General features: G+C 33.5%; 1 protein-coding gene across 3 annotated transcripts in view; it reads right to left on the minus strand.

Moving 5' to 3' along the window:
- Window positions 1-3,278: 3,278 nt before the first annotated feature.
- The window catches only part of CHD1 (chromodomain helicase DNA binding protein 1), a 78,926-nt gene continuing 56,888 nt past the window's right edge, over window positions 3,279-25,316 (minus strand). The window contains exons 24-37 of one of the 3 annotated variants that reach the window (XM_047859063.1): window positions 24,662-24,822; window positions 23,323-23,364; window positions 21,851-21,981; window positions 21,004-21,142; window positions 20,157-20,307; window positions 19,052-19,174; window positions 18,073-18,201; window positions 17,357-17,620; window positions 16,865-17,005; window positions 11,372-11,550; window positions 9,594-9,690; window positions 8,554-8,605; window positions 7,846-8,056; window positions 3,279-6,089 (exon numbers count right to left, since the gene is read on the minus strand). In XM_047859063.1, coding sequence (XP_047715019.1) covers window positions 5,744-6,089; window positions 7,846-8,056; window positions 8,554-8,605; window positions 9,594-9,690; window positions 11,372-11,550; window positions 16,865-17,005; window positions 17,357-17,620; window positions 18,073-18,201; window positions 19,052-19,174; window positions 20,157-20,307; window positions 21,004-21,142; window positions 21,851-21,981; window positions 23,323-23,364; window positions 24,662-24,822 — 2,166 coding nt within the window. In that variant the 3' untranslated portion in view covers window positions 3,279-5,743. The other 2 variants (XM_047859071.1, XM_047859080.1) reach the window with 2 other exon arrangements.

Raw genomic sequence — 25,316 nt, forward strand, 5'->3', positions numbered from 1 at the left:
TTTTATATTTTCCTAACATACATCTCTGAATCTCTCTCCACAAAGTATCATATTTCTTAAATAGCGATAAGTTACAAAAACTAGTTTTTCATTACATAAGTGTTTTAATTATAACAGGAGAATTAACCTCTGTATTATTCAAGTCAACAGAATAAATATTAAAATTCTTACAATCATATTACTTGAGGCCTTTCTCTGCCTATTTTAATTTCTAGACATGAGACTTGGGTGTTTCTCTATGTTTCAGGTGATTTTTATTAGTTGAGTTAAAAAACAAGATAGCAAAAGACTCTAGTTATATAATGATAAGTGATACAAATGTCTCCAAAAACATTAACAGATCAGGTAACAATGGAAAGACAAAAAGTTTAATAATGCTGGCCACTTATGGGACATAGCATTTCTGGGAAAGAACCAAAATAATGGAAAAAAATACAATTGATATGTTGAGACACTGTTTAAAGTGCTAGGAGATACAGTGATGAACAAGATAAGGTCCCTCCCCTAATGAAACTTACATGTTAGTAAGGAGGGAATGACAAATTAAAAAAAAAATGAAGTCAAGTAATAGTGAGTGCTAGAAGAAAAAGCAAGATAAGGGATACAAAAATGGTAGGGGCATGTTTACCAGTTTAGAGACTTGATGGGACTCATTCAAGTGAGGGAACAAACTTTGTACAAATCAGGGATAAAGGCTTTCTTGACAGAGGAAACAGCGAAACAAAGATCCATATGCATTCTTTGGTGCATTATAAGAGGGTAGTGTGAGTGAGGCAGAAAAAATAGAAAAAAAAAAAAACCAGGGATAAAGCGCCATAGATTATAAAAGTTGTGAATGCTGAGTTTACTCCCTTATCAAAAATTATGGAACCTTAAAAAATTTTTTTTTAATGTTTATTTTAGAGAGAGCACAAGCATAAGAGGAGCAGAGAGAGGGAGACACAGAATTGGAAGCAGGCTCCAGGCTCTGAGCTGTCAGCACCAAGCCTGACACAGCGCTCAAACTCACAAGACATGAGATCATGACCTAATCAAAGTCAGACGCCCAACCAACTGAGCCACCCAGGCACCCTGCCAGTTTTTTGTTTTTTTTTAATGTCATTGGTGGAGAAGAGTCTGGTTTTCTGTATTTTAATGGTAGATATCTATTAGGGGCATCTGCGTGGCTCAGTTGGTTGAGCATCCGACTCTTGATTTAGGCTCAGGTCATGATCCCAGGTGTGTGGGATCAAGCCCCAGTAGGGCTTAGCCTGGAGTCTGCTTAAGATTCTATTTCCCTCTGACCCACTCCCTTGCTCCTGCTCTCTAAAATGAGTAAAAATAAAGAAAAAGAGTAGATACCTATTAGATATCTAAGTGGAGGTGAGTTCTGGGGAATGGCTGAAGCTGAAGAGACCAAGCAGAGAAATGGAAAGAGAAGGAAAAATAGTAAAGTTGTTAAGACAGAGGACAGAAATCAAAAATACTGTGATAGTGATACCAGGTTTCCAGAAAATAGAAAGAACTGGTCAAGGGACAAGACTTGAACAAAAATAAATAAATAAACAAAACCACACCCAGACTCAGCAGAGTGAAATTGAAGAACAGAGACAAAGCAAAGTTTTGAAAGGTAGTAACAGGAAAAAACAATGAGTGCCAGGTTAATTCCACAGCTCATGTACAGACTGGAAACCTAATAGTAGCCTACAGTAATAAAATTAAAATGCAATTCCCACTTCTGCCAGATAATGTAAATCAACGCATCAATGCAATCATCCTAGCTCATTTAACAGAAGCATTATGAGCTCAGGTTTTGTTTTGAGGCTATTTATACCTTCTCAACTTAATATTTAGATCCAGACTCAAATGTAGACTGGGACATAGAATTAAAAGCATCTTACTCATTTTTCAGTTTGAACTACCAATCTTGTCTCAAATAAAGGTTGGTTATGTTTTTGTAATGTTTATTTGTTTTGGGGAGCGAGAGTACATGCAGGAGCAGGGGAGGGGCAGAGACAGGGCAGACAGAGGATCCTAAGCAGGCTCCATGCTGACAGCATAGAAGCTGATGTGGGGCTCAAACACAAGAACTATGAGACCATAACCTGAGCCAAAGTCTGATGCTTGACTGACTGAGCCACTCAGGCACCCCCAGTTTTGTTTTTGTTTTTTAACTGAAGGCCAAGATGGCAATAGCCTTTTAGGATAGAAAATGTGGCACATAAAGATCCATTGAAGAATTTGTATAGATACTTGGAAACAGTCTGGAAAGTATTTTTTAATCCTACTTTACCAAGTAATCTTATCTTTCATTCTTTAACATAGCTAATATTCCTATCCTTAGGTCTTTCTTTATAAAAGAATCCAAAGATTTCCTAATAAAATCAGTCTATTAGGTTCTTGGAGAAAAAAAAAAATAAATAAAAATATTAGCATAAAGAATCTATAAAATTACTCACTACAGTCATTGTCAGGAGAAAATATAATTTCAATTGAATTGTTTGTTTTAAATGTCTAAAATGAGAAGATGAGAATTTTAACACAGAAATTCTGACATTGTCAAGATATTTTTGTTGTACTATTACCTAGTTGCCTCCCCTTAAACATGCTCATAAATCTTGCATAAGGTGCTGCAACATATGTAATAGTTTTATCTGTACTTTTAAATCAAGTCTTAAACTTAAGCAATGGGTTTGATAGTTGTTTATATTAATATGTTAGACATCAATTTAGAAACACTTAAAAATATTATTCCATTATTTGCTAAGTAATGAACTACTCAAAATTTTAATAATTAAGCCACATTTACGAGTTCACATTAAAATTTCAGACGAAGCAGGTTAAGTCTAAATGAAGCCCGTATTTAAAAACTAGTTGCTTTTCCAACCCACTCCCCCTTTCAAATCACCACAGCCCTTGACAATAAATATCACAACTATGAACCTACATTATTATTTATGGCTTAAAGATCATTGTCTAGTCAGAAACAGAGTAACGAAGATAGGAATTATGCCATTTATACCACTGTATAGTCTTGATAAATCTCAAGAAAGTGAAATCAGTGTATCTATACAACCCTTTCACAATTTAACTACAAAAATGAATTACAGAAATTATCGTATTTGTAATCTACCATGTCTTATGCAACTTCTATAAAAATTTGTTTTATTAAGCCACTCACTCTGAAATTAGTGAACAAATCATTCACACTCCAGTTTTCCACAGCTTTCCAGTCTAAAATTATTTTCTAACATACCCTGAACAAAGAATACTTTCTTTATAAGCAAACAGGCCATTGCTTTTAATAAGAAATCATTTATTGTATATTATTAAAGTGGAGGGTTAATTGGTACAGTACTATGCATAATCTCTCACCCTTAAAAATTTAAACACAAATGGATATAAATAGCAAAGCAGAATGAGCATGTAATAGACAAAATTTAAGCATATTTTATAGAGAATGTTCCCTGTTATATCTATGTACCAATGTTCTTCTCCATTGTGTCTTAGTAAGTTTATGGCTTGTTCCTCTTCTACATGATTGCTGACTTTTTACAAATAATGAACATATTTTCCATCAATTAATGTTACATACAGTTTTAGGTTTTCCATTCAACTCAGCTAATTAGGTGATTGATCTATTCAACTAAATATGGCATTGTTAAGAAAGAGCCCATTCCATTGCCTCAAAAAATGTAATATTGTTCTTCTATGATATTTTGTATAATAGGATATAATGCAAATATCCCAGCTACAAAGTGATGAATTAAAAATGCAACCCTGATCTTTTTACTATGTCAATATTATAACTTCGTTAAGCATTATCTTGTTGTGTTAAATGCTATCCTGTGGAATAATCATTTACATTAAATGTGGAAAAAGTGGAAAAGCTTAAAAATGTGTACCGGCACTATGTTTTATCACTTTTAAATTTAATTATAAATTGACATTTAAAAATTGAGTTAGTGTTCCTATGTTATCTGATATGCCAGGAAAAAACAGATTATCGTTCTTCAGGCAACTAAAAGAGGGATCACCAAAAAAAAAAAAAAAAAAGGAAAGCTTTGTTCACATAAAATTTTAGACTTTAATGGAAAAATTAAAATGTTTAAAAAAAATACATCCATCTATGGACAAATTTCTGTAGATTATTCCCACAGTTAATCAACATGGGACACTTTAAAGACTATTATAGGCATATACCAATATACTTATATTTGTCAAAGTTAAGATTCAAATTTGTTACATCACAGCGCACATCCAAGAATGTGTCACATGTTCAAAAATCCCCACTGAATATAACAAAATAAAAATCTGTGAATAAATATAAGGCATTCTGAAATAAAATCTGCAGGAAACCAACAAAGATTTCTATGATCTAATTTTACTTCATAGATTCATATAGTCTTTAAAATAGACTTAGTTTTGTAGTGCCACACACTTAATATTCAACTGCTTACCAAAATACCTTTTGCCTGGTAGCTAAACGTTACTTAAAAAAAAAAAAAAAAAAAAATTAAGTGCTTGAGCGAGTAAGAATGCAGCAGAAAATTACAGGAGCCCACATATCCTTTTTCTTAAATTTAATTTGTCATATATAAGGTTTTTATATACAATCAGTGTGCATTGTAACAGTTTATATTAAAAGTCAATCAAGTTTATCTAAAATGTTACCTGGCTGCATAGCACATTTGACATTATTGCCCACATGAAAAGGGAAAACAAATGGATTTTACAATAACTTTTGGCCATTTTGGATTCTGAAGTGTTCATACACCTACCCTTTTAAACCAAATGCATCTGAAAAAAATGTTTCCAGAGCATGCAGTTTAGATTTTACATATTATCTCACCATTTTGTTACTACAAACACAATATTTACTAAAAAAGAAAAAATGAAAGAAATAACATTTATCTAATAAAATAGTCAATATAAAAAGAGACTAATGGAATTAAGTGGCCCCTTTCCCCATTTTTTACATTCTAAACAATGATTCCATCAAGACAAATCATTAAAAAGTGTTATTACACTGATAATTTTTTTTAAATGATAAGAAGGCCTGAGTTGGTAGGGAAAGGAACAGTCAAAAAAAGCCTGAGCAGGGAAAGGAAGTAAGGAAAGCTCATTTAATCCATTTACAATAATTTACAGCCATGTGTGTGTATGTGTAAAAAGGCATAATAACAGATCACAAACAGGAAATTCCTGGCTATTTTACAGATATAAGTACAGAATTTAAATATTCAAGCTTGTGATGAAAAGCGGCAAGGTGGTCGCAGTGTACAATGTAAACAAGTAGCTTTGGAAAGTGAACAAAGTCCTTGAGTGTTTTTTCTTTATTAAGAAAAGAACTCTCTTTCATTCCTTCCTGAAACATGATCACAGGTCAGAGTAAAGTTCATATACAAACATAATTTAAATGGAGGTCAGTCTAAAATCACTGACTTAAAAACAGTTTTATCCAGCCTATATGGAAGGGCAGTGTTGAGGTCCCTGTAATAGTAAACATTTTCCATTTCTTTAAAAAAGAAAAAAAAAAAAAAAGTACTACAGTATTTGTAGTACAGTGCAGCATAATCCTTAAATATAAAAATATTTTCTCTTCTGTTGGGATAATAGACCTTGCATCCTGGAAAGAAGTAACAATACTGCTACTGATAGAAGATCTGTTTATATCTTTCAAGTCATGTAAGGCAATTACTGTGTTGGTTTATGATATATGGCTAAAAGAAAAGTCCAGAAAGACAAAAAGTATCAGTTTTTGTTATGTTTTCCGACTACTCCAGGTATGCTCAGGTGTACTTTTGTGTTCAACTGAGTGTTCAAATGGAGATCTGGAGCCATAAGGAGACCTCTGATCTAGTGGTGATCTGGGGCCACTACTGGAAGCTCTGTGGTCCATCTGCCAATCTGAGTGATACCTATAATCCCTGGAAGATTTATGGTGTGTATATTCAGAACTTGCCCGATGGTCTGAATGCAACCGATGGTCTGAATGAGAACGATGATCAGAATGAGATCTGTCCTTTAAACTTCCTTCCAAATTTGACCTGTGATCTCTACTCCTGTGATCATCCAGTTTTCTGTGTTTCTCTCTATCACTATAATACCTAATGGAAGAGAAATTAGGGATTAAATTAATGATGGAAATTAAATGTTTCCAAATAGAAAAAGTATTAAAAAAATAAAATAGAAAAATACTTTAAGGCATCCTTTTAAATTGTATAGAAGCTCTGTGTTTCACAACAAGACCTCCTCAGTGAGCTTAAGTCACTGGACCTGTCTCTGCATGCCTCTGTGGAAAAATCATTCAATTCACAAAACTAAAGTGAACCATACAGAGAACCTCAGATACCATCTAATTTTACATGCCCATTTTTAATTATTTACTTAATATAATTTTATTTTTAATTAAACTATAATGGACATGCAGTATATTAGTTTCAGGTGTACAACATAGTGATATGAAATTATATACATCATGAAATGCTCACCATGGTAAGTGTATAGTTACCATCTGTCACCATACAAAGTTATTACAATAAAGCTGTACTTTATATCCCCATGACTTATTTTATAACTGAAAATCTGTACCTCTTAATCTCCTGTACCTATTTCACCCATCTCCCTGACTCCAATCCCCTCCCTCCTGGCAACACCAGTTTGTTCTCTTGTCTTTATGAGTCTTTTTTGCTTTTCTGTTTGTCCACTGTTTTTGGTTTTTATTCCAGATACAAGAGAAATTTAATGCTATTTGTCTTTCTCTAACTTATTTCAATTAGCTCACATGCCCATTTTTCAACTGATTGTTACTTTTTATTCTATGGGACATTTGTATTAATGCATCTTAATTATCTGGAAGTGGGGGTTAGGATAACGATATAGAATACCCTTGAAATTAGAGCCTTTTATGAAACTCTAAGCAGAAAAAATAAAAACCTCTAAAATTCAGTCTATGAACTAATTTGTAGAAGAGAACTTTCACTGGCTGGGGAAAAGTCCTTGTTACAAAAAAAATATGAATTATGTTCTATAAGTCTGTGAAAGTATAAGTATTTACTGCTACAAACAGGGCTTTGCATTTTGTGCCCTTTTCTAATTATAAGAGCCATTCTACAATTGATACTTATTATGTGACAGCACTTCTATCATAGAGAAGAAATGATTAAAGTAAGCACAACTAAAATGCGAAGAAAATCTAATTCCTCTATTTCTGATCTTTTTTTCTTCTCAGTTTTTTCTTTTGCTTTTCTTAATTATAACTAACTGATGAAAATACTCCTTTATGAAATAAAATGTATTCTGTTGTTATATTCAGATTGTTTAACTACTTAAAGGCTTCAAAAAACAACAAAACAATACTAAACAGAGAAAACTTCCTGATTCCAGGACTAGCCCAGACTGCCATGATTAAGTTTATCCTCAGTAGGGTGTTTTCACATAAATTAATTTTTCCCCTAGGAGTTTTTTAGTGGAATGGAACACAGAATTCTGCTCATCAAATTTCAGTGATATTCCATCAAGCTTTAATTTTACTCTGTTATTGTATTTTGAAGAGTATTTGAGCCAATATCCTCTAAAACCAACAAAAATGAATCCTATGACTTATACAGAACTCCCTATACTTTCATCTCTTACTGCACACTTTGTAACTAAAAAAATTTTTGGAGAAATTCGGTTCTTAATACTAACAAAAAGTACTCTATATCAGTTTTGTTTTTTTTTTAATTTGTAAACAAATTAATTTCACATAAGATCTGTTGTGATTACCTGAATAATGAATTGGCTGGTAAGGTCAAATTGAGTACATAAAGGTCAAAAAGAGAAGGACACAAATAAGCAAAACCGCAAAACCATCCAGTTTACCTGCTTTCTTGCTTGTAATGATCCCAGTCACGATGATCTTTGCCATTACTAAAGGAAGAATAGGGTCTTTTCCTAGAGTCACTCTTTTTGTAAGAATCTCCCTGATGTCGGTCTTTATGATGATCATGATACTGAGATAAGTGTCTATCAGATGAATAACTGTCCCTGCTGCTATCATCGTGATTTGTATTCTCTTTTAATCTTTCCACATCTGTTAGATAAAAGAGTACAGCTTTTGTTAATGACTTAAAAAAAAACACATGGTAAACAAAAGTAACTTTGCTGCTAGAACTCTTATTTCAAATCCGGATAAACAAAATCAGTTGCCAAATACTGTTAAAGACTTCAGAACCGGTCTATAAAGGCAGAGCTAAGTCTTATAAAGAGTTACTGTATTCTGAAGTGTGAAAAACCACAACTGAAACAATTTGGAGACCATTTACTTCTCAGACTATACTTTTGTGATTCTTGCACAGACAGAATACATTATATTCTAAATATTGTTTAAAAATACATTCATTTTAACAATTATTCTATCATTTCTTGAAACTGGCAAAAAAGGTTGATTTATGGAAAGGTTAATAAGCTAAAGTTATTGTTTAAGATAAAAGATTCAATATTAAAACCTGAGTATGTGTTATCTAAAACAAACCTGAAAGAGGAAAACAGTTTTTAAATTTACTTTCTAAAACAATTAGTAACACTTACCTGGATTTCTAATTACTTGAGCATTCAGGCTGCTGTTCTGGTCATTATTTTGCTAAAATAAATGCACATATGTAAGAATCTTTTAAGTGGCTTAAAATACCCTTACAAAATAGGAAAAAGAAAAAAGACCCCAAAACGGAAATCCTGATGCTGAAAGAAGTTCTCATACACATGTATAAATGCATCACTTGCAGATTTTTTTTTTTAAAACAGACTGTCTTTCTTAAAAAATTCGACCTTGAAATAATTTTAGAGTTACAGAAAAGCTGCAAAAACAGTAAAGTCCCCATATGCCGTTTACCCAGCTTTTCCTAATGTTAACATCTCACATAACACCACAGTATGATAATCAAAACTAAGTGTTAACACTGGTACAATACTATGAAATGAACTAGAAACTGTGTTCAAATTTTTAACATTTTTCCACTAAGATCCCTTTTCTGTTCCAGGATCCAATCTGGAACTCCGTATTACATTGAGTTTTCTTATCTTCTTAGTTTCCTCTAATCTAATGAATAGCTTTTTACATTTTTTTGTCTTCAATGACCTTGACACTTTGGAAATGTAAGACAGTTATTTTGTAGAATACCTCTCTCAATTGGGGTTTGTCTGGTATTTTCACATGATCAAATTAAGGTAATACATTTTTGCCAAGAATTCCACAGAAGTGATATACCTTTCTTATTAGCGCACTATACTGATGGTTCATGATGTTGATAGGTCTTATTTTAGCTGATGTTACCCTTCACCATTTAAGGTGGTGTACGCAGATTTCTCTTCTATAAAGTCATTATTTTTCTCTTTGTAATTAATAAACATCTTAGATGAGATACTTTTAGACAATGCCAATATCTTATTTTCTCACCCACTAATTTTAGTTTCCTTCAGAACATCTACCTGCAGCAACTTTTATTGTGGTCTGACAGTGATTCTGTATTTCCTTTATTCCTCCTACATTTATTAATTGAATTATTCTACAAGAAAGAATGTCTCAGTTTTAATAACATAAATTAAAGGAAAAATATGATGCATCAATTTACCTGAGATTCCTGCCGTTTTTTAATAGCATGCTTATATAACTTATGTAATTTTCTTGCATCGAACTCCGTAAACTTAGATACAAAAATCCACAGGTTTCTAGAAAAAGAACAGGTAATCAGTTTGGTAGAAAATATTTAGCTTTTTCATGGAATCCTTATCCCCTAGGTAGAAACACATACACATATACTTAGCCTTCCATAGAACAAAGTCTAAAAAGATTATTTCTACAAACTGTAAGAGACTCTTAAATACAGAAAACAAACTGAGGGTTGATGGGGGCGGTGGTGTACGGAGGAGAGGGGAAAACGGGTGATGGGCATTGAGGAGGGCACTTATTGGGATGAGCAATGCGTTTTGTATGTGAAGTGATGAATCATGGGAATATATCCCCGAAACCAAGAGCACACTGTATACACTGTATGTTTAGCTAACTTGACAATAATTAAAAAAAATAAAAAAATAAACAAATAACTTTATATGGAGGTGCCTGGGTGGCTCAGCTGTTTACACCTTTGACTTTGGCTCAGGTCATATCTCCAGTGCAGGCATTCGGGCCCCTCATCGGGCTCTGTGCTGACAGCTCAGAACCTGGAGCCTATTTCAGATTCTGGGTCTCCCTCTCTCTGCCCCTTCCTGTTTGTGCTTTCTCTCTCAAAAATAAATAAATAAAAATAAAATAAAAACTTTATATGGCTAAGACTCCAACCTTTTTTTTTTTTTTTAAGTAATCTCTACACCCAACGTGGGGCTTGAACTCATGACCCTGAGATCAAGAATCACATGCTCCACCCACTGAGCCAAATTGGTGTCCCCATTTGGGTAAGACTCCAAATAAAACCAAACATTGTTTTAGTTCTCTTCCAAATCCCTTAATTTTATAGCCTTTTAAAGCAAAAAAGCAGTAATCCATCTTATTGAAACCAAAAATATGTAAATTTACCAGTCAAAAAGGGACTCGTATTATGATTTATATTAGGTATAAAAGAAACAAGCTATGTTAGTAGTCTGAGTAAAGACACCATCAGATAATGTGCATTAAGGAGAAAGGGGACAAGGATAGAATTTCTTTTTTAACTTTAATCATCACTCCTTCAGAAATATGTCCTTACAGTTTTTTGCTTTGGTATGTAGCTGCACTGCATAAAGCAAGAAATCAGCAGACTAATAAACTGACAGCACTGGTTTATGGTGATTTTATAGTATTCCTAACTTGTCTTGCAGTTTGGCTTAACACTGATCTGATCTGGTAATCATTAAGTGATTTGTATAATACAGCAGCTCAGACTTAAAATTTTAAGATCAACCGTGCTGCTGCTTCTAAAATAAAAGGGAAAATAAAAGTGTGCATTTTACACTGTTTGAGAATATTAATTCTTACAAGGCTATATACTCACACCTGGAAGATGAATTGCTAAATTTATGTAACAAATCTGTTTATTTGGAAATGCAAACTAAAGATATTACTAACAATAATTTGGTGAAGTGCAGAGATTTTTAAAAATAAAATGCAATCTGAATTTTAATGAAACAATGTTGACTATTTCTTAATGACAGAGGTGCCACCTGTGCCTTATCATGATGTGAATTAAGCAATCATTCATAAATAAAAAGCTTTAAAGGGAAAACATGAAAACAATCGCCTTCAGATTACTTCTTTAAATAGTATTTTGTTATCTAAACTTCAGAATAGGAAAAATAAACTGAAATATAAGACAATTAGATGGTTACATAATTACAATTTAGGAAATTAACATTTCCTGAAAAGTACATCACTTACTTTCTCCACTGCTTGATTTGTTCAGGATTTGTATACTCTTTCAGACATTCTGTGATATGGTCTCCAATTTTTATTAAACACTGTCTAGTATGCTCCAGTTGTTCTCTTTCTGAAAGGCCTTTTTCAGGCCTATCAAGTTGTTTCAAAGCTGCTTTGACAGGCCTCATTCTTTCTTTACACTTTAAAATGGGAAAATAAGAACATGTATTAAAAATAAGAATTCAACAAAGATCTACTTCTTTCAATGATATCTATATGAGTAAATATAGCACTGTTTGATGTTAAAATAAGCATTAAAGCTCGCCTCACAGATCTTAAATATCAGGGTTTTTTTCCCCTCAGATTTTCTTCAGAAAGTAAGGTTTTTCATTATCATTTAAATTCAACCTTTGTGCATGTAAAAGCTTTGGATTAATTTACCTTCTGTAAAAATGGTTACTTTCTGCACTGCAACACATCATGAAGCAGTCTTTTTTTTTTTTTAAGTTTATTTCGAGAGAGAAAGAGAGAATGTGCACTTGTGTGGGGGAGGGGCCGAAAGAGAGAGAGAGACAGACAGACAGACAGACCGACCGACTGAGAATCCCAAGCAGGTTCCATGCTGACAGTACAAGGTTGAGATCATGACCTGAGCTGAATCCAAGACTTGGGTGCTTATCTGACTGAGCCACCCAGGCGCCCCAATCATCATCAAGCAGTCTTAAAACACAGAATGTTAAAAAATAAAATATTTCAGACTATAACTTAATACCCTAGACTCACTCTAATGTAGAACAAAATGTAAAAATATGAGGATCTTTTATAAAATAAAATATGCTGTCAAACTATTAAAATCAATTGACCTATAAGTATAAATTGTCTATTCTTCTAAACCTTTGGGGCAAAACAAAGTAACTAATGAATTTTGCTCTTACCATATTTTGGCTACTCAAAGAGTTGGGGATACTTGATAGAAACCAACCTTTTTCCTTACCCTACGTATCACTAGCATGCTAATAAAAAGAGGACATAACAAAAATTGATGATTCAGTTAAAATACAATTTGTGCAATAAAAACTATAACCTTAGGGGCGCCTGGGTGACTCATTTGGTTGGGCATCCAACTTTGGCTCAGGTCACAATCTCAAGGTTTGTGAGTTCAAGCCCCACTTTGGGCTCTGTGCCGACAGCTCAGAGCCTGGAACATGTTTCATATTCTGTGTCTCCCTCTCTCTCTCTCTCTCTGTTCCTCCCCTGCTCGCTCTTTCTCAAAAATAAATAAAAGATTTAAAAAACAAAACAAACTATAACCTTACACCAAAAGTAGAATGAAAATATCACTAAAAAAGCAAACTAATTTATATATATTAACATACATTAATATATATTAACATGTAAAACAAATTTAAAATGAACAATGATTAGTAATAATAATTTACAAGTAGTAAAGTTGGGTTAGTTCAGGAATGTTAAGGATGGATCGATTACAGACAATATATTTAGTGAGTTCAAGCCTGTGTCGGGCTCGGGGCTGACAGCTCAGAGCCTAAAACCTGCGTCAGATTCTGTGTCTCCCCCTCTCTCTGCCCCTGTCCCACTCGTGCTGTTTCTCAGAAATGAATAAACATTAAAAAAAAAAAAATCCTTGTATTGTTGCTGTGGAAGGGCCACTCTTATTATAAATTAACTGTCTATATTATGTGTGGAATTGTTTCTGTGGATTTTATTCTGTTTTACTGACCTATTTGTCCAAATCATTTGGAAGTTATCCAACTTTTGTCAGGAATAACTTAAATAACATTAGAATCAAATATTTTTTGCTTAAAATTAGAACTCAGCCAGGCCTGATTTTTTTTTTAAAGAAATCTTTTTCTTTCTAATTTTTAGCATTACTACTGTATCTGTTCCCTACATTTCCTGCTTCTTGTTCAATTTTGGTAGTTTACATTCTGCTAGAAAATGATTCATTCAGTGTATGTCATTTGACTGCATACCCTGTTCTCAGCATTGTCCTAGACTCAGGAAATAGAGCAGTAAATAAAAAGACACCTTGCCTTTGTGGAATCTGTACTCTAGTAGGAGAAAACAGCCAATAAATAAATAGACTATGTGTTGTATGGTGACAACTGTGATAAAGAAAAAGAAAGCAAGAAAAAGTAGAGAGGTTTCTACTTCATATACAGTATCAGAGAAGAGTGATGTTTGAGCAGACATCTAAAGAAAATGAAGGAGTAAGCCATTGTGAGCAGAGGAAGTTCTAAAATTTTTATGTTCAAAGGAACAGTATAAATGACAGTGTGGCTGGGACCTACTAAGTGAGGGAAGTAGCAGAGATGATGGGAGTAATAAATCAGATGCAGCATCTTTTGGCCTATAATTATGAATCTTTTAATCCTGAGTGAGAGGTAAAGCCACTCAAGGATTTTAGGTAAAAAGTAAGAGGGGTGACTTTATTCTCCCTGACAGTCGCTATCACTCTGGTTGCTGTGGGGAGTATGCACTGAGGAACGAAAAGGGTATAGCAGGGGATAGAGTGGGAATGGTGAAAACAGCTATGAAGCTATTGAAAGAATCCAGGGAAGAGATGGCTGTAGCTTGAAGCAGTATGGCAGAGCCAATATCATTTGCTTAGTCCAGTATCATTTGTTCATTGACTGGGGGGCGGGGGAAGGGGATAAGAAAAAAGGAGGAATTCATGACAAAAATCCATGCAATAAGGCCAGGGCCTGAAGATGGGAAATGGAGCAATGGTAATAAATATTTATAAAGTACTTACTATGTATCAGAAGCTGTGTGTTGTGTAAAAGGCACCTCTTTTGATTCCAGTAGTAGGCCTTTGCAATAAATACTATTTATTGTATTGAAGAAAACTGAAGTTCAGACTGAAATAACATCTGGCAAACCCAGGTCTGACCTGGAACTCTGTATTCATTCTTGACTATTAAATTATACTCACATTTAGGAGACAGATCAATAAGGCACAAAATAAGGTGTTAAATTAGGCAAGGATGTGAAGGAAAATGAAGACTGAGAAAAGGCCATTAAATTTATAATTACAGCTATTCCCAAATAAAATTTATACAGTAGTAAAATCGTAATCATGTAAGCTCTGGCTCCAGAGTCTATGTTTAAAATTATTCCATTCTTCATCTCCATAATACAAGAGATTTTAAGATCAATTATGAAGGTTAGTGAAGAAGAAATTCATGTATTGGGCACAACAGGAAATTTTCCTTTAAGGCAGTTAGATGAACAAGTCAGAAAGCCAAGGAGGAAATGTGGGCAAAGAAAAGAGGCAAGAGGTGCAATTTCACCAAACTCAGTAATGAGCAGGTAAAGGAAGCAGTTCAAAGAGTTCATTTTCACCTCAGAAAAGCAAAAGCATATCGCCATCTACCTTCCCATTTCTACCCAACAGAGAGGGGTTTAAAATAAAAAATTAATAGAAAATAGACAGGCTAGGTTAAGAAGAACCAAGTCACAAACAGAAAGATTAATCTTAAAAAGATGCTAAGTAATGCCAGCCTGTAAACCTGAAGACACAGAAATGAAGTCTAGAGATATGTACAAATAAGTGAGCTGGAAGACAGGAACAAGAGTAGCTTATCTGAATGTCTCCAATATTATTAGGGATTGGAGGGATGTGAACACCCAAAAATAAGGAGGAGAAAAACCTACGGTAGGAACTATCATACTTAAAGTGCATGAATAATATTTGAAGCCCTATTAGGGCATGCCATGGAATTAGCAGGAATGAATAAATGGGTTCACTGATCAACCTTCTCTAGTTAGGATACAGAGTAGAAGCAAACAGGACAAGAAGTTAACCCAGGGAATCTAGAATGGTACAGTAGGTAAAACAAAAATGTGATTTTAGAAGTGAAAATTTCCACCTTTCAAGTCTAGTATTTAATTTATACCAGCGATAAACTTAAGATTACACCTTAGCAGTGCCAAAGATTCAGATTCTAGGGATCCTAAAGAGGAAATACTCTTTCTTATAAGAGTATATATTTACACGTATTTGTGCATACTGTAACTATATATAAATATGATACTTTCTTTCTGAGGAGGCTCCATGCCCAGGGGATGTACCCAGTGTAGGGCTTGAACTCACAACCTCGAGATCAAGAGTCAGACGCTTTAGCAAGTCACCCAGGCGCCCCAATGAGATATACATTTATATATCAGACTATAAATTTTCACTTTGGGTGCTACCAATAACAGTATGTCTCTTATTCAAGGATAATTTGTACCGGTCTCATATCATGCAGTCTTTTTTTTCTAACAGTATTACTCCTTCTTGATTTTGCTCTGTATCTGGATTCTTTTAGTCCTTTATCAATCTGATGGCATATCTATATTCAATAACGACATCCACTACAACAATTTCTTAAAATAAAGGCACTAGCTGAAAAACTTTCCATGTATTAACTCATTTAATCATTATACTTACTTTTCGAACTGACTCCAGAGCCAGTATATTCAATTACTATACCAAACTGTTTTTCCACACTGCAACCTCACTATAAAGTTTTCCTCAAAATTTGTATCACAGTTAATTTCACAGTTGAGACTATTTTGGTTTCCTGATTATATTCAGTAAATAAATCATCTGGAAAAAGGCCAAGATAGTTCCTCTCTGACTCTGATGAACACAAAATCATGGTACCATGTAAAACCAGTATTTTTTAGACCAGTGTTACTCAAGGTCTATGAACTTGTACTAGTTCACAATGGGGGACAGGTACAGAAATTTTAGAAACCTTCATATCAGTTTGACAGTGCAATTTTATGTCTGTCATAAGCCCCAGTGGGCTTATTACATTTTGTGTATTTTTCCCTTACTTTCACTTCTCTAACAAAATTATTTTTACTTTTTTTTTTTTTTTTACTATACTTTCTAAGAATACTGGCCTATAAGATACTGGGGGGAAAATAGCTAGTCATTTACTGTAGATAAGAAGCACTGTTTTATATAGATAAAAGGTTCAGAAACTGAAAACTTTAAAATTCTGAAGCTGAAGGGAAAAAAGTTCACTCTAAGTGTTCCTTAAATGACTTTCCCTAAAGTCTTTAATAAGAAGTTTTTCCAAGTTAATTGTACATTTATGATAACTTTCAAAATTTAAATCTATTGCCTTTATCAATCTGAATTGCAATACTACCCAATTCAAATACATTTCTAAATTAAAAGCTCCAAAAGATAAAACTGCCAATTAAAGGGGCGCCTGGGTGGCGCAGTCGGTTAAGCGTCCGACTTCAGCCAGGTCACGATCTCGCAGTCCGTGAGTTCGAGCCCCGCGTCAGGCTCTGGGCTGATGGCTCAGAGCCTGGAGCCTGTTTCCGATTCTGTGTCTCCCTCTCTCTCTGCCCCTCCCCCGCTCATGCTCTGTCTCTCTCTGTCCAAAAATAAATAAACGTTGAAAAAAAAAAAAATTTTAAAAAAAAACTGCCAATTAAAATAAAATATTATATGAATTCTTACTAATAACCAGTAAGTCTACTACTTACAATGCTGAATGTCTTCTGATCTAGCTCTTCAGATTCTTCAGATATGGGAACTGGTTCACCACTTGCTGTGATATGAACTGGAGCATCTGACACTGAAGATTTCTTGGATCTTTCCTTGCTATCAGACTTGGATTCACTCAACTAAAGAAAAAGAGGGGGAAAAAATCCAGCAACAACAAAGGTGAAATGATTAACACTTTCAGAAAACAATTAATGTCTCTTTTTATTCTATAATTGCTTGTTCACATTCCATACTCTATCTTTCCCCAATTTTATTTGGGGAAACCAAAAATAAATTACTATGTACCATTACCCTACAGATAAGGCATTTAAAAAAACAGATCCAAACCTATTTTTCTCCTCTTCTAGATACCCACATGTATTTTTAAAGAACTTATTCAGGCTAATTTGGGCTGATAGGCAGTTTATTTTCCTAAAATGTAAATATGTTGATTTTGTCACTTTCTAAGTTTTACATTATGATTTGCATACCTTTTCTTCCTTTATGTCTTTTTCTTTCTGTATAGCTTCTTTTACTTTGTTTTCTCTTTTCTCTTTAAAATCTTTTTCCTTTAAATCTTTCTTATCCTCTTTTTCTTTTATCTCCCTTTTAAGTTCTCTTTTATTCTCTTTTTCTTTTGCTTCCCTCTTTTCTTCTGATTCCTTCTTTATAAAAACATCTGGCTCAGGTCTTTCTTCACTGTCTCTTTCTGTTTTAATTTTTTTATTTGGATGTTTCACAGAAGTGATCTCATCCTGAAAAGTGCAAGTATGGCCAATGTATTACTAACCAAATCTTGACAAAGACTAATTTCTTTCTTTGTATGACTATGGATTGCATGTATGTGGATTCGGAAAGAAATAACCCAGAATCCCATTAATAATGATACATGCAATGTTCAACCTTCCTATAAAAACTAAAGCAAGCCAGCCCCATTCAAAATAAAATCAAAGGAGACAGAACCTCATTTAAATGGCAAACCTCTGAAAAGGAAGAACCTTTGCTCTATACCTCTTAGTGACATTCTATGGGACAAGTAGAATTCTGTTCTGCATGTGAGACTATGTAATAAACTACACAAAAGGAACTTCAGTACCTAAATGTAAAATTTTAGGTCTTAGTTCAATTTTTAAATGGCAAGTATACTAAAACACGTTATGTTCCCTTTCTAATATAAAAAGGCTGTTCTTCCAAAACACATTCTTACCTTATCATCATCTTCATCAGACTTCTCTGAGGGCAAGGGTGAAGAATCACTCTTTATTTCTTCTTTCACTTTTATAGACTTCAATGCTTTATTCTTCTTAGCTCTTGCTTTTCTCCTCTTTGAACCTCCCTAAAAATAATTATTTTATTCTAACCAACTCCAGAGATTCAATTTTAAAAAATTCCTTAAGTAGTAAATCTTAAAAGTTAACACATATTCCTACCCAATCCTTGGTCTATTGGTAATAAGTTATACCAATCTTAGAAAGTCAACAAAACTGACATAATTTAATGAGTCAAGTACATATTATCACGAGTAACTGATACTAACTATAATTATTCCTTTAAAAAAGAATTAAAGCAAAGTGGAAGTTGAAAAAAATGGGAGGTTTTTCACCTTCCTAATTTACAATTATCTTCAACTAAATTTGATCCTAACAGAGATAGCATTAAAATTATTTTACATAAAAATTATTTTACACAATGTAATTATATAATCACATTGTGATTATAATGTAAATTGTAAAGACTGTTTCTAATGACCTCTCTTTCAGTGTATTTTTCCTACTCTTCTGAACCCCTCTCATAAATAAGCTCTGTGACCTTTAATGCTGTACCTTTAGCTCTCTAATAACACCAAATAAAATAGTCATAGAGGCCCGACCTCTCAAAAATTACTCCTCTCTAAACAAGTTGCCCCTGTCACCTATCCAAACACCAGGAAACACACACACACACACACACACACACACACACACACACACACACACACACACCCCAGGATCCTACTTCTGAAAGACTTACCAGTTTTAAAAGAAATACAGAGACAACTGAAGGCAAATATCACCATATACAATTAAAGCTACTAAAATATAGAAAAATACATTTATAAGGTCATATTAGACTCAGATGTCTAGGGCTATCACTAAACTACATTTACTGAAAAGTAAATTGCTCTCAAGCACTAAATTTTAACTTACTGCACCAGAAAGTCTCTGAGCTTCTTTTCTTGCAAGATCTTTACTGAGTAATTTGATGAGGTAGTCTGCACGTGTCTGCAACTGCTTTGCTTGTGGTTTTTTATCAGGATCATCTGGAAGAATCTGAAAGAAATTAACTTTTTCAGGTTGTTCTTAATAAATTACATGAAAATGTTACTGCCTAAAAAATTCTCACTCATTGAAAGAAATACATATAATTTACTGACAGGTTACAACTGTTAAAATTTATGGGCATTAAACAACTAAGAGTGCAAAATACATTTTTATATACCTACCCCACAGCAAAGATTTAATTTGCCTGCGAATAAGTTCTAAATAAATACATGAAAAAAAAATGCCTACATTCAAAATAATAATACAAAGTGTGAGGTTAAAAATTTCTTTTCCAATATACAAGTGTATTTAGCATCCAGTGTTATTAAACATTACAGTATTCTTAGATATCCTTCCTTTCTCAATTAACAGTACATTTAACTGTACAGTATACAAAGAGTCCTAGAACAATGTTATCATCTATTTAAGGTGACCCAAAGCATGCACCTTGAGAAAATATCCACAGCGGGATTTTAAACTATTTTAAGTTTGGCCTCACAGGCAACAAATGACACAGCACCAATATCAAAAGGTTCCCCTGTCTATGAAAAAGTAAAATATAAAAATATAATTTAAATAAGATAAAAAGGCAATGCTTCCAGTGTTTTCCAGTTTAGGCAAAGAAATGATTTTAGCTACCAGGGTAGTATCAAATCACCAAAATCCCTAAACATTGTTTGATTTTAGCAAAAAATCATAAAATATTTCAGAATCATTTTTTTTGCTAAAAATAAGATAATGATGGAATTAGAGGTTTACTTTAAACTCAATGCTATGAAGAAAAATATACCCATGCCTTAGTAACAAGTATATAATTTTAGAGGTAAAGCAAAATCTCACATCATTTAAATTCAATCCCTTCATGAAAACCAAGAAGCCAAGGTCATACAGCTCGTTAGGGCCTTGGTTTCCCATCAGTCTAATTAATTTATAACATAATTTAAAAGAAAAAATCTAACATCAGTGGTCAACAGAAACAAATTTTAAGTACCTTGTGTGTTAGACTGAGGTCAGGATCCATTTTAATCATTTCCCAGCTTCCATATCCATATTCGTAGATACCAATTAACAAATTGGAATCATCTTCTTTGCCCCAGTCTATATCAAAATGAGCTGCCTTTGTATGGCATGGGATAGTATACCTAATAACAAAGTTAATAACCACTGTCAAGTTTATAACTGCCATATTAAAATTTTGAAAAACATATTTGATTAGAACTTCAAAATACTATGCTTTATTTTATCTTTAAAAACATTTCATTCAAGGGGCGCCTGGGTGGCGCAGTCGGTTAAGCGTCCAACTTCAGCCAGGTCACGATCTCGCGGTCCGTGAGTTCGAGCCCCGCGTCGGGCTCTGGGCTGATGGCTCGGAGCCTGGAGCCTGTTTCCGATTCTGTGTCTCCCTCTCTCTCTGCCCCTCCCCCGTTCATGCTCTGTCTCTCTCTGTCCCAAAAATAAATAAACACTGAAAAAAAAAAAAAAAACATTTCATTCAAGCTAGCCAGTGACATAAAAAAACATTTTGGGGGCGCCTGGGTGGCGCAGTCGGTTAAGCGTCTGACTTCAGCCAGGTCACGATCTCGCGGTCCGTGAGTTCGAGCCCCGCGTCAGGCTCTGGGCTGATGGCTCAGAGCCTGGAGCCTACTTCCGATTCTGTGTCTCCCTCTCTCTCTGCCCCTCCCCCGTTCATGCTCTGTCTCTCTCTGTCCCAAAAATAAATAGACGTTGAAAAAAAAAAAAAATTAAAAAAAAAAAAAAAAAACATTTTGAACATCCATACACAGCCCAATTATTGAGTAACAATAAATATTTTATAATGGGTATAGTAAATAACTCACTGTTTTCTTTCTTCTGGATCTGAAGGAATGGATTTATGCAATGGTATCAATTCTTCTTCATGGGAGATGACGAGCTTGGCATTCACCTGTACTCCTGATATTCGGAATGTTGGACCCTTCACTTTTCCAAGTCTACCACCTTAATTTTTTTTAAGACATAAAAAAGTATGAAGTATACAATTCTAAGCAAGATACACTATGATGTATATTAATAAGCATTACTTATTTAGCTAATCAATTCATTTTACCTGTTTATATTATTGGGAGGGGGCACTTGTTGGCAAACTTTAAATTCACTACAAGATTTTTCAGTACATACTAGTACTTACATTATAGCAGATGTGAATTCACAGAAAGCATTTCACAGAAAGCATTTCTTAACTGTTTTACCAATTGCACAAGATACTTCAGTCTATTAATGCTGTCACCTTCTAAATAAGAGTTCTAGCATGATTTTTTCCAGTACATTTTATTACTAAATCTTATCTAAATATTTTCATTTAGGTAGATAAATTACAAAATAAGCATAATGAAGTAATTATGTCCAAAAACCATATTATACATGTACACTATCTTTTCCTAGCCATTTATATACAAAAAATACAGTAACACCTAATGCTACCTACCAGCTAGACTATACCAGACAGAAAGACAAACTCTATTGGTTTCAGTAATACAATTCTATTACCCATTTCCTATTACCCAGGAATGGTCCTGCTTTGTTTTTTAAAGCATCTTTCAAGAGTGATGAGTAGGTAGCTAAGATATAATACATACCAAACTCAATAAAAGCATAATTTGAAACTTCTATTTACCTCCCTTTAAATCATTCTCACTTTAATATTACCTGTTCGTTCTGTTCCTGAAGAATTATCCTTTAGAGCTTTAATGCAACCGTTATGTACCAATTCTCCTAGTCGTCTGAGGTCGGTCTCTGACTTATCAACTAATTCAGCATCCCGAGCAATTGCATCTAATCTGTTAATGAAATAATATAATTCTCAGGTAAATATGCAGAATAAAGTGGCACCATTTAAGGGAGACTAAGTTTCACTTTATCTCAAGCTCTACAAGTCACTTTCCATGCCCTACAAATTCTGGTTCAGATAACTGGCACAAGATACATTAAAAAAAAAAAAAAAAAATTTAAATGTGAAAATATTTGGCAGGGAAACAATTCATTTATATATTCAAGAATAATAAAGTTAACCAATTAATTACAGAATGGTATGCTTCAAATTGAAGATTATGTAACAATTCTGTAAAAGCTTTTAATAACCAAATATTAAATTCAAAAGCAGTTAAGCACTGTAATACAGATGAACTTTAAACAACACAGGCTTGAACTGGGCAGGTCCAGTTATCTGGATTTTTTTCGATAAATACAGTATAGTACTCTAAATATTCAAAATAAAACAAATACTTTTAAAATGGAGGTTAAGAGAGGAAAAAATAGAACTAAGCCAATTTGAGTCTTTGCCACTGTATATTCAGACAGTGGGTTAGCCACAACCAAAGGTCAAAGAATATTCAAATCACCAACAATTACTGAGATTAACCATTAACTTAAAAACAAAACAAAACAAAACAAAAAAAAAAACCTGTCCTGATAATCTGAATTTTAATAGCTTGTATAAGAAGGAACTCTAATTAGGGAAACTTAAGAAAATTTCCCTAGTAGGGAAACAGAACTGGCCTTTAAGTCAAAAGACTGAAATTAGCAGCTCACCTTCTGGAAGGATAAATCTGCATTTCATGTTTGTGATGGAAAAAAAGGGATAAAAGCATATGCAAAGTACAATTATGAAAACGCTGAGTATTAAAAAAAAAATGCTGAGTATTTTATAGATCTATGTATTTTAAAGAAAACTTCATTTGTAGATAAAATTTTAGAGACTAGAAGGAATTGAGAATATAAAAATCTTTTTAAAAGTCTACTTGAAATTTGCTTTCTACAGACTTTGTAAATGACTTTTTTTTTTTTTTAAATTTTTTTTTCAACGTTTATTTATTTTTGGGACAGGGAGAGACACAGCATGAATGGGGGAGGGGCAGAGAGAGAGGGAGACACAGAATCGGAAACAGGCTCCAGGCTCTGAGCCATCAGCCCAGAGCCTGACGCGGGGCTCGAACTCACGAACCGCGAGATCGTGACCTGGCTGAAGTCGGACGCTTAACCGACTGCGCCACCCAGGCGCCCCTGTAAATGACTTTTAAAGCAAATTTAACAAAGTAGCTAAAGTGAGTATTACCATAAGTAAATAAAGTTGACAGCAGGTAACCCACATGTAATTCTATGAGAATGACAAACATGTTTACCTTTCCAGAGGGCCACCAAACTTCTTGTAACTCTTGATAAACCTAACAGAAAATAATTGTTTGGTTTAAATGTGGGCTTCACTATCCATTAAAAAATAGATTTGTAAATATACAGAAATAAGAAAATACTTGTTAGTTCAAAAATTAATTCAAGGTACTGTTTACTACCAACACAAATGAATAAACTATGCTAAAGACAAAAATGTTAAAACATTAAGATATACCAAGTAAGACAAGACATATTTTAACACCCAGGATGATGTTCAGAAACCAATATAAATAAAACAATAGAAGCTAAATTTTATTTTAGAAATTACTTTATTATTTTCACAAGACAAGTTCAAGGCTACCACAGGAAGTGTCTCCCAAATTATCAATCATAGTACACCTCCTCAAATTCCAAGTACTGTTTTCTAAATACTACCTTTAACTCAGATGTATGGTTATTATACCAACAATGGAAAATAAAAATTTTACTTAAGAACAAAGCTACCCAAGTGGTTGATGGATGAGGGAAAATATCCAGGAAAAGTAGAAGCTGAAATGTTCTTCAACTAAAGACACAAAGTCCAGCAAATCAGGTGGTCATAAAAGTACTCTTAATAAAATCTAACAATATATTTAGTTTTCTGGCAGAAAGGAGGAGGAAGAACTTTATCAGTCAGGTCTATGGTTTAAAAGAAAAGAGTTACAATGACTTGAAAGAAACAACAAACTCCCAAAATACAGCAATGAGCAACCTTTTCACAAATTTCATAAGCAAAAATTGACATAAACAAAAGTTGGCTGTTATCCCGTTCCCCTTAAATAAACGTGTATAAAGAAACGCATATTTTGAAAGAGAACTACAATTTATCCTACATGACTATCTTACCTCAATTCCTACCTGGACATATCAGAAATACTTTTAACATTGTTACTTTCAAAAAGCAAATCTCAGTGTTAAAAAACCTAGAAAAATATGGAACTAAAGTATTCTCACATAAAAATAGTAACGCTGGGAATCATAAATGCAGTGAGAAATTTTAATAAACAAATTGAATGTACTAAAATATATATTATTCAATAGGGCCACTATTCTGAACCAGATTAGTAAAAGCAAAAAAATGTAGCAGTCTAAATAGACTAACAATAAATAACATGCAGAGACTAGATAATCAAACTTTATTTTTCATAGCTATAATGAACACCCAAAACCAGAACCATCTAATCCCTGCACAATCATGTATTTGCCTCCTCTAAAACTTTCATCTTAATCTTTGAAAATATGGAATTTGTATATTTTATTTCACCTTCTAAAAAAATCAAGTTGAAGTAAAATAGTCTTATGTCATCTTACCGCCGAATTTCTGCATCACTAAATCCTTTGATAGTCTCCCGGGGGATAGTCCGTGGTCTTCCACGTTTCTTTGGCCTTTTCCTTTCTGAGATCGAGTCACTATCAGATCCAGAATATCTCCTACTTCTACTGCGCCTCCCTTCACTTCCATTAAAACTAATCTGGAATTGGAAAACAAAAATTTACCGAAGCTTAAAGGCGGCTTCTATGGTAAGAGCAAAGAAAACACTACAAAAGATCAACAGAACAAATTCAAATGTGGTCTGTATATCAAAAATTTCCTATAAATAATATTAAAAAGCAAACAAAACAGAGAAAAACATGGCAGGTTAGTGGCAAAGAGTTAGTAACAGCCCTAATATTTTTTTAAAACATTCTCATAAATCAGCAGGAAAATACAAGATTGTCCTTCGGTAAAAATATGAGAAAAATTATCAACAAGCAATTAATCAAATAACATAAATACAGAATTATAGAACCTCACTGCTAATTTTTTCAAATGAGAATTAAAGTAACTATTTATTTATAACATCTATTATTTAACAGAAACATCAAAACATACTTTCTATAAGTCTTTGGAGTCTTTCCACAGTCACAGTGCATATTCTGAACCCCTAATATGTTGAAGCTAATTCAAAGTCAAGCTTGGTATACA

This window comes from Prionailurus viverrinus, chromosome A1, assembly GCF_022837055.1.
Source record: "Prionailurus viverrinus isolate Anna chromosome A1, UM_Priviv_1.0, whole genome shotgun sequence".
NCBI classification, from domain to species: domain Eukaryota; kingdom Metazoa; phylum Chordata; class Mammalia; order Carnivora; family Felidae; genus Prionailurus; species Prionailurus viverrinus.